Below are 15,202 nucleotides of genomic sequence, written 5' to 3'. Positions count from 1 at the left end.
ACCTTTGCATGCATTGTGTTTTTAAAACCCCATGCCTGTTCTTATTTATGCAAAATTATTGCAAAAATTATTGGAACTAAAACTGATCAGGGTGTATGATGGGGTTTTTTTTGGCCAAAGAGTTTGCCACAAATGTGGCTTTTTGGATCTCTTATGAATAATATTAGAATGAGTGTATATAAAGGAAGATAATTTACATTTTCTTTCAACAAACAACTGAAATATTTAGGGCAAGTCTTTTTAAAGTTTTATGCTTAATAAAGAGAATAGAAAAGCTTGCTTTTTGAAAACAACTGTTTCAGCTAGTTGAGGGATTAATCTGCCCTTTGTGATGTCACTTGAAAGTTTGCACCCTTGAAAAGAGCCTAGTTAATTTAGGTCTCTCATTTCCTTTTGTGTTTAATGCTGTAGTTATAATGATGCAAGAGGAATATTGGGCAATGATCATATGTTCCCAGGGCTTGTCAAAAAGCTGAGTGAGTTAGATAATGAGAAGTTCTGTTGCTTGTAATTTCCCATGGTTTTTTCATACTTAATTAAAATTTGTTCCAATCAAAGTGAGAGGATTGTTGTTGGACATAAAGTTCATTTCCTAAATCAATGGATGTGCTACTTTAGATCAGAGTTCTGTCTAGAGCAGTGGTGTGATACCATGAGCTCCATCAGTATTTAGAAGCTGATAACTACAGATGAGAAAGAACTGTGTGCTTCTGGTAGTACTCTTCCTTTTGCTCTACCACCATCAACAGAAATTGGATCATTAAATAGAAATTGCCTCTTTCCTAGGTGATAAAATTTAGTTGGAGTTTTTTAGACTAGTTGATTCTTTCAGAGGAGGGCAGGTTCTATTTTAACTGCTTGGCATCTCTACAAAGTGTGAAGTGCTGTGTGGGCTACAGTAAGACATAGACACTTGTGATAAGTTCATGTTATTGTAGTTGGATATTTTGCAAATGCATGGAAACATTTGCAGAGTAAATTAATTCTTCTGGGGATGAAAAATGGGCAAATTCAGATTGTAGCATTGGGATTTTGTATGTTTAGCACAGTTGAGCACTGGCCTTTAGAAAAGCACATGTAATACACATATAACAAATGTAATACACATATAACATTGCAGTTACCTTCACAGTTACTTGGCATTGCAGTTTGTCATCACAGCCACACAAAGAGAATGGTGGCAAGATGTTCCTCATAAAAGATATGACTAACAAGAATATTGTGGCTACTGTAGCTCAGTGCTACTCAACTGGCACTTTGTAGTCCAAATGCAGCTTGCTGCTGCCCTGGAAGTTGCAGATAACTTCTGCTGCTTTAGTAGTTAGATAGGGGCCTGCACAACTCAGACCTGGATATCTTCTGTCAGTATGGTAAAACCAAGTATTTGTTATCTAGTCATATGTTTTTGATGGCAGAAGGAAGCAGAGGCCTTGTTATACACTCTGCTTTCCTGAGATGGTGATACACTGCCTTTAGACCCACTTTGTGTCTGTTGGAATGAACCCAAATTCTTTTCTTTCTTTTTTGCATCAAGTATTTGCAAGGACTTTTTACTTTAATAAAGTGTTGCTGGAGTGTGCTTAGTGTTTCCAAGCTTCAGCCATGTTCACAGGTTGCTTGAGCATAGCCAGCTAGCCCCAGTGACCCTGTCTGGCCTGTGTGGAGCTGGTTTGGATGTTCCTGGGTGTGTATAACGCTTTATTCTCAAATTGAATTATTAATGTCAACCTGTGGCTATATACAGTAACCTTTTGCACTAAAAACTACTGAATATAAGATTTGACTGACTGGTATTAAAAAATGAGGTTTTAAGATACTTGCAGATCATAAAGAATATTGAATAACTGAGCATACCTGGTAGCATTTTGGAGTTTCTGTATGCTCAAAATCAGATTATAGCCAAGTTCTCATAAATTAGCAGCATTTCTCTACTTGTTTGGTTTAGAAAATCTTCCTTTTTATTGTTATATTTCAGCACTTCAGACTATTTATACTTAGAGACACTATGGAATGAGCTTGAGGCTGGAAGGGCACTGAAAGTGTGATACTTGGCTGCTTCCAGTATAAGGTGTGCATCCCCTTCTGTTTTGCTTGCATCTGTGCAGAGCTATCCCTTCTCCTGTGCTGCACTCTGCTGTGTGGCTGGCCCTTTGGTGAACTGACTTTTATCAGCTAACTTGACAGAAAACTGTTAGCCAAAAACTGACAGAAAAGCTGCTCTCTGCAGGCTCAACTTCTGCCAGGTTAGCAGAGCTGTTTGTTTCCTTAGGATTGAGTGGAAGAGGTGCTGCACAGGAAGTGAAGGGCAGGAATCTGGAGCTTGGAGAAGAGTTCTGGGGGAGAGGGGTAGGACCTGTCTCTTGAGTTAGGAAATTTAGGTAATACCAGCTCTGCCTGGCTCACTTACTTTCCACCTTCTGTGTAAGAGAAACTCTTCTGACTGAAATTCATCATCATTGCCAGTCTATTTTTAGGAGAATTGTACACTCTAGTTCTTGGCTTCAAATGTTTTTTGAAGCAAAACAGAAGGAATTGATGTGAACACTAGGTGTATTTTGTCCTGCTGTCTTCTCTAGTGTACTGGTGTTAGTGGCCAAACTTTTCTGCCTTCACTTTGCTTTGCTGTGTATCTCATGCTGCTGAAAAAACTGAGTCAGATTAGAAATTGACTTTTTATACTTTTTAGAAGGGGCAAACAGAACGAATTGGTTGTAGAACACTTTCAGAAAGTCAGAGTCTTGAGGATAACAAAGTATTTATGTTCTGTGGCAAATTGCATGCAAATAGTGAAGTTTATTTTTAATGAAATGGGAGTTCAGTTTTCATGCAGTTTACTATCCTTCGGTTCTTTTTTTCCCCATGAATCTAATTCCTGTACTGACCAGAAACTATTTTTAGTGCTTAAAATTGAGGATGTTACATTGCAAGTATTGGAGCCTTGCATTTGGAAGTGAAGCTTTGATGTGATGGGCTGAACAATGGGAATCTGTGACCCTGATAACTTCTCAGTAAATCTGAGCAAGCTAATAGTTATGAAGTATAATTTATGTTCTGTTCTGGATTACTTTATGCAGAAGTTTCCATGCATTCACCAGTAAACTGCTGGATGAAGCAAAGAATAATTTATCCAAGTGAAACTACAGAGAAGCTGTCAAGATAGGCTTCAGTTACTGCTATATCAGCTAAACTGTAATTTAAATACAGAGATACAGTCATGTTGCTGTGTTCATGGGAGAACTGTTTTCATAGTATTTCAAGCTGCTGTTGTGCAGCAAGGTTTCGTTATGATGAATACATCTCCACAGCCAGGAAGCTTAATTTCATGTATCTTTCAAACAAGTACTGAGCTTAATTATTTCCAGCCTGTGGCTGACTAATTTGGCAACAGATCTGGTGGGACCGAAATCAGTGGTGTACTACTTAGTTATAAACTAGATGCCCAAGTTTTACATTCATGTGTAAAGCTGTATTCAGATGTTAATTTTTTCTAAATAAAGTACAAATTATGCATTATACAGCTAAAATGTATTAAAAGATAGTCCATCCAAAATCATGAAGAATTTTTAAGATACCAGAAGCAAATTATCTTTACATACAAAAAAAACCCAAAGTCATTGCAGTGAAATGTGTGCAATAGCTGTATGTGCTGTATAGACTTTGATATGTCCAATGATTTTGAGAACATATTTTATAAAGAAGAAAACTTCCTTTTATTTTTAACTAATTAATATTGGGTTTTATTCTGGCTAATTATTTTCTGGAGCAGTAGTATTGAAATTCATGCAGAAATTGTTGGTTTAGTTTGTTTTTTTAATATAGATTCAGTAACTATATCAAAGGAGATAGAATATATTTTTAAATGTGGAACTTATGATTTGGAGTAAAACAGGCTATTTTGGAATAAAGGATGGCATGTGTTCAGTATGACCTTTCAATGGTGGTGTTTTCTGTTAAAATACTGAAACTTGAGATGTATTAGTAACTAAAAAAAACCAATTGTTTTTATTTTAGGGGTTTTACTCAACCAGCAAAACCCATGCTATGGACTTCAGGGAAAAATCATGAAATCCCCTCTGCTGTGGTTAGGGAACCTCTCACCAGACCAGGTTTCTCAGAACCCCATTCAACCTGGCCTTGAGCACTGACAGCAAATGGGGCATCCATAACTTCTCTGGACAGCCTCACCACCTTGACAGTGAAGAATTTCTTCCAAATATCCAATGTAAACTTGCCCTCTCTCAGTTTAAAGCCATCATCAGCCTTTGTCCTGGCACTCCATGCCCATGTGAAAAGTCCCTCTCCAGCTCTCTTGTCTCCCCAGAGCCTTCTGGGGTTTTTTTTCCAGGCTAAGCTACCCCTACTCTCTCAGGCTGTCTCCACAGGAGAGGTGCTCCAGCCCTCTGATCATCTTCATGGCCTTCTCTGGAATCACTGCAGCAGCTCCATGTCCTCCTTATGTTGGGGCTTCCAGAGTATGAGTACTGGCTGCCAGACTGAAAGAGAATAGGAATCACTTCTGAAGATAAGACTTAGTTACTGATGATTGTGTCTTAGTCAAGTGAAATAACTTAGAACAGACTGTTTCACCAGACAGATAAGCTCATTAGGGAAATAATTTGCTAAATGCCATTTGCTGTTTATGCTCTTTTTTTGGAGGGACAGGACAGGAAAGGAAAAGATTTCCCTTCATTCTCTTGTCTGCTATGTGTACTAATAGTAATATAGATGGGATTTTTATTGCTTTAAAACAAAGAAAAACCCTCGTTCTGCATGTTAAAAAATGTTAGCCTTGATTGTGGATGTTTTCTTCCTCAGCCTTCAGCAAGGGAAAAATAAATGCCATTTTACAAAGACAAAAAAAGTTGGGTTAACAGATGGTAGTATCTCTGAGAACTGGAGAGGTCAATATACAAGTTTATGCAAAGCCTTTTTCATTAAACATTAAAGCATGAAAGAATAGTTAGCTCAGCTAAAAACTGAGTTTCTCTGAAAAAGTAATCCTTATTCTTTACTCTTACACTTTAAAATTTTACTGGTCCAGTTTGAGCATATTCCAGATTTTTCAGTAGTCTTTGCACATGGCAGTGTAAAAACTTGTGATATGTAGAAATGCTGAACTCTTTTTTCACAATTATTCTCTACCTTTTCACTACTGACTTTATGTAAGGGATGCAGCTTTTTAAGATTTCTAGCTTATACAGGAGTGGAAATACTTCTCTTACTCTCTTTTAGAAGCACAAGTATATCAACAAGCACCATTCAAATGATTCACTGGTATGATACCGGCTTTTATCTTTTGTACTGTTGTATATAATGTTTTACCACTATTTTTAGTAGAAGTCTCATTTTCTGCAGTGTTTCACCTGTCATTTGAATTTTTACTCTTAAATTGTGTTTTGGTTCTTCAGACAGTTCTGTGAAGCTGTGCTATACTTTGAGTATTCATTCAGTTTCCCTCAACCTATTCTGTGAACAGGTTCTTGAATTCTAACTTGTTATAAGCCTGTTTGCCACTTGTCCTCGTGAGCTGCCAGCCTGTACCTGCTCCTGAGCCCATCACAATTCCACCCTTCAATCCACATGAAGTACTTCACAATGGGGTTTTTGTGTCTTGAGCTCAGAAGAGCAGTCTGCAGGTCTCCAGTTGCTCTCCAGCCCTGAAGGAGTGCAGAGATACTGATGATCTTACATAGATTTTTTTCCTATTTAGCTTTGCATACAAGAATTAGGTATTGAAGTGCTGGTGTGTTGAATCTCTTCTAAGGCTTGTATTTAGCAGGTTTCTATGGATTGGGCTTTCTTCATGAAATGTGCTCTGAAGAGGTAGCAGCAGCAGGGGGAACATTCTTCAGTGCCTTAACACAGTGGTTAGAGTCACTGCCCATAATCCTGGAAATTGGGGTCCATTTCCACCCTTCATTTATCCACAGTCTGTTTGTTGATACCTCTGTAGGGGCAAAATAAGCATGTAAACACTTCTGTCATCTCCATAAAAGTGAGTTTGTTTCCTTTTAGCTTAACTGGCTCCTAGTAGAAAATAACTATCATGTTCAGCTGTTATAGTAAATCATGTGAAGAGAAATTTATAAAACCTGGCTAAATTTACTCAATATTACAAGTCAGTTTTGAAGAAAGAGACTTTATGTAGAAACATACATCTTATCAGCTGAGCAATATACACTGTAAACTGTTGAGCAGTTCTAAATTTAAGTTAGGAGGGAAAAAATCAACCCTTTGCCCATCAAGGTCTGAAATAAACAACTTCAGTAAGTAGACTCAATTCATTATGTATGTAAATGCAAATGTGTCTATTCCAAAATGAGTATGGATTTTTCATTGCTTAAAATCACAAGTTCATATAGCATATATAAAGTGTGACAAATGTCTGACTTGTGAGGAACAGTAGGAATTTGAGGGAATATGAAGCTGTCACTTAAGTTGTAACTTACTGAAGTCCTAAGTACTTATTTTAGGAGTAAATCACAAACTTCAGAAAGCAGTAAGTGACCAATGAAATGGTGAAGCAGATGAATATGGATAACCTTAGTGCAGTGTGCAAACTTGAACGTGACAGATGTTTGACCACCCTGTGTTTAAGACAGGCGTAGCACAGACAGCTAATGTTGTAATTTGGTTTCTATGGCAGTGACTTCATATTATGTAAGGAAGTTGCATATACACAGCCCTGGTTGTCATGGTTCATGGTCCTTTTCTGATTATTTAATGACTTGGAAAACAAAAAAAATATATTCTCTACTGCAGCTAGTTACTACTGCTTTTATTCTTATTTTATTCTTTGTCATAGCAATGACAATTTCAAGTTAGCCAATTTAAAGGCTAAGTTGTATCTTGAGATCTTCACAGGACTTTTGAGAGACCTTGATTTTGGCTACTGCAGAATAGAACTGTGCCCTCCTTTACTATAACAACTTGAAGTTTTGCAGGTGATTAAGAATGCTAAATGCATGCAGCATGTTTGGCCTAATTTCTGCTTTTCCATCAGTTTTCTAAAGAGCGCAAATTAGATGACCTTTGAAAGACAGAAATAAGCAGTTTGCATAAAGCCTTCATCTGCTAATTGCTAGTTACTAGAGTAGGAAAAGAACTTGAAATTGTGAAAAATAAATTATTGTTTGAATCTGCATTTTAAAGGTGGTCTCTGTAACCCTTCTCTTCCTTGTGTTCCTTCAATTAAGGGTCTCAAATCTAGAACTGGCACTGACACTGTGACAGGACAAAGCTCTGTTATTGAACACTGTTGTGTATGGCTTTGTGTATTGCTTAGGGAAATAATAAAATGTGGTAAATATACTTTATTATAAAGTAACATCTGATTATCCTTTATTAACTTATCTAAGATAACCCTACTTAAAGATCCCACATCTTTCAGCCAGATTACACTATTCTGGAATAGAAGAATTCTCCAAAATGAACTATGATTATTACATTAAATGGGTGAACAAAATTGTATATTTAGAGAACAAAGCTATATATTTAAGTGTTTTTGCAGTATATTTTCTAATTTCTGAATTTTGAATTTGACTGAAAAATGTGCAGCTGTGTTAACAAGAGCCTCATTCATTAAAGGTGGCACTGCATCAGTCATCTGGTTGGTTGGCTTTAGTTGCATGAGGAGCTGCAAAGAATTGATGTGGTCTGGTTAAGCTGTGGCACAGAAAAGGGACAAGAAATCAACCCCGTATTTGGAGAGTTTGCATGTGAAAGGGCAGGACAGAACTGTTGAATCTGTTGTCTTAGTACACCTGCAGACATCCACATGGCTCTGCTTCCAGAAATGAGAGGCTTGCTATAATACGGTATTGCAGGGCTTGTGAAGGTGTTGCTAAGATGACATCTGTCGTGTGACATAATAAGGTCTGCTATAAGCCTCCCAGTGATTTTTCAGTGTTACATGGGGATTAAATTTCTCAGGCATACTCTTTTCTTGCTTCCTGGTTATTAGTAGACTTTTAAGTTTTGCTGAGGCTGCTCAGCTTTGTCCATGACACTGCAAGCTGAGTCATTTTAGTCACCTTGGCTGTAGGTGCAGTGAAGTTGAGCTTTTTACAGCTGCAGCTGTAAAAATAGGCTGAGAATAAAAGCCATGTAATTGTTTCTGTCCAGTGTTATTTCTTGCTCACATCAGAATAAACATCTGCTATGCTGGCAGGATAACAAAGCACACATTTGTGAGAAAAGTATAATAGGAAGCTTTGCCTGTAGTTTATAAGAGTGAGGTAAAGTGTAGTTGTTGCTGCTCTAGTGCTCTTCACTGAGAGGCTGAGAATATCTACATAATATGCCAAGGTTAAATGGTATTTAGCACTATTTTTAGTTTCTAAAAAACTTTCTGCATACACATTATGCCCTTTTAGTGTATGTTTTGTGCATTAAACAGCATTAGTGATATAATGAAATACGGTAGCAGTTCAGTGTGTGATTTATATTTCATTATTAACCAGAGTTTTTGTTGTATTTTCATACAGCTGTATTAAAATCATCTCATTTTACTATTTGCAGCTCTTATCTGGAAAGATCTATGGGTACAGACTAAAATAAAGTAACTAGTGAAAGAAAAAATACACAAAATTTTCTGTTATGTGCTGGCTAATCAGTACTTACTGTTTTATTTGTCAAAACATAAAGGTTGATGTCTAATGGACATTGCATAATGGCAAGCAGTAGTGGCTTGAGGGTTTTCTTTGCATTTAGAAAATCAGTTGGATTTTGCTTCTAAAAAGTGCTTTTTATTTTTATGAAGAAAGTGTGGATACATGTTTACCGAAATAACTTTTGGGAAACTAAAACCTGTAATTACAAATATCCTTTCAGATTGAAATACAGCAAAGTGTATGCATAGCCCAGAGAAGAAGCCATGTGTGTAAAATAGCAAATAAATTAGGAGGCTCTCTTGTAATGGAAAATATTTAACTATATGTTCAGTATCTGCTCAGTGCAGTTGAAACTTCAAGGTCTGGTAGAGTTTCCTGTATATGGCAATTTCATGGAACTTTAATTCTCGTCTTTGGTTGCTGTCCTTTTCTCAGGACTGTCTTACTGTTTTTAAGCTTGATTTCTTACACTGCTGTCTTTTTCCTTCTGTATAAACTTCTTATATGCTTATTTTTAACTAACAGCTAATTAGATTGCTCCCCTCCCCAGTATTTTTTCTCTTGGCTTACATTTAGCCAGTATTTATTGCTTTATTATAGCAAATGTAGTTAGCAATAATGAATACTCTGTGGACTCTTGTAAAATACTTCATGCTAAAAGGACACATGAAGCATTCTAGTCTGTTGTGGGGAAGTATTGAACAGAATACTAGGATAGATCAAATCACAGCATAGATTTTAGGCAAAGTTAAAAAAGATGACAGGTGAATTTATGCATTTCTGTGACCAGTCTTTTGTGCTTGTAAAAAAACCTCATCTGTTTTTCTAATCTGTTGAATGTAATCTGTAATCTGTTGAATGATGGGAGATAGATAATACACCAAAACTTTATGGCTGCACGCAAACTAAACAAGCAGAAAGACAACTTTTGTAAGTTGTAAATTTACAAAATAAAACGTGGACCTTTTGGGTGAAACTGCATCCCTGTCTTGTGAGGGCTTTTAAAGTCCTGCATTCCTAAACATCGCCTTTCTGGCATCAACTTATCTAAGTACTAAAGTACTTACTGAATCTGTAAACATGGTGATGGTCATGCTGAATTTGCAGGTATGCATGATATGGTGTACCAGCCTCAAAATGCTGAGTACTTACAGGATTGAGGCCCTAGTGAGCACAGCAGAAGTCCAATAGTTGTCTGAGTTTAATAGTATACACTTAAAACAAATTAGAGCTCTAAAGAAAATTACCATGTAGTGTTCTTACTCCCCTGTCAGCTAAACCATAAGAAGAATAGGTCATAACTAGCAAATTGAGTAATTCTTCTAGGGATGAATTTGTGTGATTTACTTTGTTAAATAAAATTGTAGCCATCCTTCAGCATGAAATGTACATTGAGTATTTTGAATGACAAGATACAGTTGAGTAGGAAGTTTCTGTGGATCCCTCTTGCAAGTCTTTCCAGGAAAAAGCTGGTGTGCTCTGTGTCCCAGATCGCTGCTGGCTGCTCTCCCCTCTTTTTTGGGAGGTGCCTGCCCAGTCATTTCTCAGCTGTTTGGTTTTACTGGGTACAGATCTGTAACATGTTAAGGGTTTAAGACCCAAAATTGCTGCTGAAATTCCCAGAGCAGGGAGTTGTAGCTGAAGTTTAAGATCATGGAGATTTTATTGGAGCAAGTTATTTATTTTTCTGCTGTATGATGCATTTCTTAATATTTATGCTTCCTTTATTGAATGCAGTGACACTCATGAAATATTTTCTCTTAGGCAGGCTCTTAATAAAGATTTGAACTAAGTATTAGCTATTACACTAAGTAGAAACCAACTACAGGGCTTCATGCCCCAAAGTGCTTCTTTTTCATCTTTTGGTATGCCATTCCACTGGGGAGCAAGAGAGTTGTTAAATGTTTATTTTACACAAGCAGGAATTAGAAGGAAACAAGAAGAGTCCCAGAGTGTAGTAGAAGTCACTGTTAATTGTTATGTTTGGATATTGTTAAAAAACCTCAGCACTCAAACCCACTACTCCACACTTTGTAGTATCAATTGGTACAAGAAGCTGGTTTTACGTAAACTTATTTAGTTGCTATTGGAAGTGCCAAGTTTTAAAGCGACACAACATCACTGAAGGAAAAACAGCAAAATCAGTCTTATTGAAATAAATTACTTTCTTTGTAATTTCTTACCTCATTGAGTATGTGGGGGTTGGTCTCTTTCTCCAGGCAGCAACTGACAGAACGAGAGGACACAGTCTTAAGCTGCATCGAGGGAAATTTAAGTTGGATGTTTGGGAAAAGTTTTTTACTGAAGAAAGAGTGATAAAATACTGGAATAGTCTGCCCGGGGAGGTGGTGGAATCACCATCCATGGATGTGTTTAAGAAAAGACTGGATGTGGCACTCGGTGCCATGGTTTAGTTGAGGTGTCAGGGCTTGGGTTGGACTCAATGATCTTGAAGGTCTCTTCCAACCCAGTGATTCTGAGTACCATGTAAACAATACAGAGAGCAGTTTATGCAAGTCCTTGAGAAAGGAATGTGCTTTGAATTCAAATCTCTTGAATAACCTCTGTCTACTTGTTATCAAAAGGATAATGAATTCTTGCCTTCTAAGTGACCAGATTATTTTCAACTTTATCTAACACTGCTGTCAAAAGTGTTAATGCATCTCAAACTGTTATGCATCCTTGAAGTAATGAATTTTGGGGTTTTTTTCCCCCTTCAAAAACTGTAAAAGCTGTCAGTAATGAACCTACTGTATTTTGTACTCAGTGGAATTGCAATTTCCATAAGTAATGCTCGTAATAGAGATTTCAATAATCACCCCAATATGCAATTTAGGACTCTTTCGTGAGTTGGATGGTAATTATGTCTGTATCCTCAACAGTTTGGGTTTTTTAAATATGTGCTTTATATTTGCAGATATATGGAGTTTGGGGGTCATCCTGTTCATGTTAGTCTGTGGACAACCACCATTCCAAGAAGCAAATGACAGTGAAACCCTGACTATGATAATGGACTGCAAATATACGGTGCCACCTCATGTGTCCAAAGAATGTAAAGAGTAAGTAGAGTACTAAACAACTTGGAAGCATTCACAGAAGTGGATTTGCATTACTTTTGGGACTTCCCCATACTATATTATCAATGTGTAGAATAGTCCTTGATACTCTTATGTCTCTCAGTTGTCATACATTTTATAAAGAATTGAAGAAATTACTCAGTACTGATTGGCTTTGGCCAACTCTTTGCCTGGACAAATTACCAGGTGGTGTTGAGATGATTCTGTCACAAGAGTTAGGAAGGTACTGCTGCTTATCAATTTCTGTCCAAACATCAAGTTACCAAAACCTGTCACACAGCAAGTTTTGCTCATTTCCTACTGAAATTGCAACTACAAATTAACATCCTAGGCTATCAAGGGAGAAAAATACTTTGTCTGGAAATACCATATCCATTTAGGGGTCACAATTCCTTTTGATGTGTTTTTCTGCAGTGTTCACTGGAGCCTTTTAAATTGGTATGTTCCAGTATTTCCCATGCTTCCCTATTGGTTAATGACCTTCAGGCCTTTAAATATATATCCCAGTTGCATCATTTAGACTATTTTAAAATGTTTGTTGGGGTTCTTGAATCTGCAGTAGAGTATCTTTTAATTTTCAATACAGAGAACCAGATGCCTTTATAAATGCTTGGAAAATGCATTTGGTTCAGTCAAAAAAACTAGAGCAGCATCTAGAATTCTGTTACTTGCCAAAGAATGAAGTCTGTTACAGCTGTGGTCATGATGATCATTCCTTTCCTTACCTGTCATCTGTGCAGTCCAGGAGTGTGATGCATAACATGGTGAACAGCATCCTGGCCTGCATCAGCAACAGTGTGGCCAGCAGGACCAGGACAGTGATCCCCTGTGCTCAGCACTGGTGAGGGCACATCCTGAGCCCTGCGTTCAGTTTTTGAGCTCTTAAGAAAGACATTGAGGTTATGGATTGTGTCCAGAGAAGGGCAGTGAAGCTGGGGATCAGCTGAGGGAGCTGGGGTTGTTTAGCCTGGAGAAGAGGAGGCTCAGGGGACACCTTGGTGCTCTCTACAACCACCTGAAAGGTTGTAGCCAGGTGGGGTCAGTCTCTTCTCCTAGGTGATAAGCAATAGGATGAGGAAATTACCTCAAAGTTAAGAATGGATATTAGGGAAAATTTCTTGTCAAGCCTTAGAACAGGCTGCCCACGGAAGTGGTAGAATCACTGTGCCTGGAGGTGATGATGATTCAAAATAAGTGTAGATGTGGCACTTAAGATGGTTTAGTGATGAGCATGGTGGTGCTATTTTAGTGGCTGGACCTGATGCTCTCAGTAGTCTTTTCCAACCCTAATGATTCTGTAATTCTGTGCCATAGCTGGTGTTCTTGTCTTCTCATTAGCACCCTCCAGTAACATGGAAAAGCTGCTCGGAGCTTGAAGAGCTTCACATACAGGAAGAGGTTTAAAGTACAACACAGGAAGAGGTTTAAGAGGGAGTTCTTATCAGTGAATTGTATCAAATCAATCTCTTGAGATGCTGCATGGTGAGGCCAGGAACCTTATCTTTTGCAGCCTTTTGCTTAATATACTTGCTAACATTGACTTGCTTACATGTCCAGATCTGCTTTCTCTGTATGAAGCATGAACAATGTACAGCCAGTTACCCAGGTCCTTTATAGGTTAGGTTTTCTTAGGGAAAAGATTCTGGGAATGCTTAAACTTCCTTCTTGGAGTGAAAGCATTTGTGGATTGAGATGCATAAACAAGCTTCAAGCAGGAGGCACATGTGCTGTATTTGTGCTGTTTTACTACAGGTGTAGTTTAAAAAAAAGTTAAATTAAATACGGAGTTTGTTCTCTTTCTGTCATAATATTAACAAAAGCAAAGAAACTCAAGGGTCCCATGTCTCACCCTGCCTTTCCTCTTGGTAAGGGCAGAGACCACAGCTAATAAAATGTGACTTTTTTTACTGTAGATTTTTTTAAGAAGGTTAGATTAAATCCAACTTCTTAAATCCACTTCTTAAATCCATACGTCATCTCACACAGGAAAAAAAAAAGCAAACAAAAAAAACATTAAAAAATTGTGATTAACTGTGTGGCTTGTGTGTGGCCTTGTAGTCAGAAGTTGCATGGTATAGTATATTCAGTGGAAAAGAAAGCACTATATGAGAACTGGAGAACATGTTGGAGCAATAGAGTTTCTTTGTAACCTTGGCAACAAAGCCATATATCCATATTTGTTGAGCAAAGCCAAAAATACTTCCCCCAAGAATCTTCCATGTATAGTAAGTGAACAGAGACGTGCTGTGCTAATGAAGTCTTCTTTCTCTGTTTACTTGGGGAATTCATGCACTTTCTTTCCAGCATTTGTAAAATCTCAGTATCAACTCATTAGTAGATTTGTCCCTACATCATCCCAGAGAGTGCATTGATTGGTTTAGGTTTTTTTATATGTGGGTAGAACAAATCACAGTTTTTTCAAGAATGCTGAAGACTCAAATTTCTGATAGTTACTTCAGAATAAAATATTTCTGTTTATCTTGCCATTCCATATACTTGTTCACAGCAGCAATAATAAAAAAATCACATTTCTATTACTTTACCAACTAGCTGATAGGCCACCTGTGACCTGTAATTACTCTATAAAACCTACTAAAATCAAATAAATGAGAAAAATCAGATTAATTAAGTACAGTAAATGAAAACTGTAGAGTTTATGGTATTTATAGTTTTAATAAACTGTTTCAGTTTAGCAGTATTTGTAATGTCTTTGAGACTAAACAGTTTCCCATCACATTGTTTACTCTGAGACTTCAGAAGATCTGTGTGACCTGATAGCAGAAAATGCCTTCCTAACATTGCTCTTAAAACAGCTGCTTTTTTAAACACTTTGTGTGCATTTTTGTTTAGATTTATTTTTTATTCACAGTCTAATTACACGGATGTTGCAGAGAGACCCGAAGCGAAGGGCATCTTTGGAAGAGATTGAAAACCATGCATGGCTCCAAGGAGTTGATCCATCTCCTGCAACCAAGTATAATATTCCTCTTGTATCATACAAAAATCTGTCTGAGGAGGAGCACAACAGTATAATACAGCGCATGGTTCTTGGGGACATCGCAGACAGAGACACCATAGTGGAGTAAGTCAGCAGCGTCCTAGATGGATGCACTTTGTTTTGTGCACCTCTTGGTTTTGATTCAAGAACATCCTGAGAACCTTGGCCACTTTGGTGTTTAAATATCTGGGCATTCAGTTAATAAGCAAAGTATTGCAGTCTTGCTCTGTGATAGGATATTGTGGGATCAGAAGTACTTAAGTATAACCAAATTTAGGAATGACTTCAAGAAAATGTGTTGGAACAGTGTTTTGATTCTTGCAGTAGCTGTCTTGAGTAAACGTAAATGCTTTGGAATCCATGCTTGTTCTTCATCTCTCATGCATATTTGAAGGGGACAAATTCTAGCATTTTTCCCCTAGCACATTTCCAGTGTATCTGAATCTTTGTTAATTTAAAATATTATTCCCTTTGTCTATGTAATGCATAGTCACTGTCACTGAGGGAGCTTGCTA

At 37.4% G+C, this 15,202-nt stretch overlaps 1 protein-coding gene across 1 annotated transcript in view; it reads left to right on the top strand.

Annotated features, from left to right (window-relative positions):
* Window positions 1-15,202, top strand: part of SNRK (SNF related kinase) — a 39,908-nt gene that overhangs the window by 15,634 nt on the left and 9,072 nt on the right. Inside the window, exons 4-5 of the mRNA XM_071429447.1 lie at window positions 11,530-11,671; window positions 14,559-14,771. Of these exons, the coding sequence (XP_071285548.1) occupies window positions 11,530-11,671; window positions 14,559-14,771 (355 nt within the window). The remainder of the gene's footprint in view (window positions 1-11,529; window positions 11,672-14,558; window positions 14,772-15,202) is intronic.

The sequence above is a fragment of the Agelaius tricolor genome, unplaced genomic scaffold (assembly GCF_023055355.1).
Source record: "Agelaius tricolor isolate 1412-34295 unplaced genomic scaffold, bAgeTri1.0.p SCAF_6, whole genome shotgun sequence".
Lineage (NCBI taxonomy): Eukaryota > Metazoa > Chordata > Aves > Passeriformes > Icteridae > Agelaius > Agelaius tricolor.
This window is presented reverse-complemented; position numbering and strand designations above follow the sequence as displayed.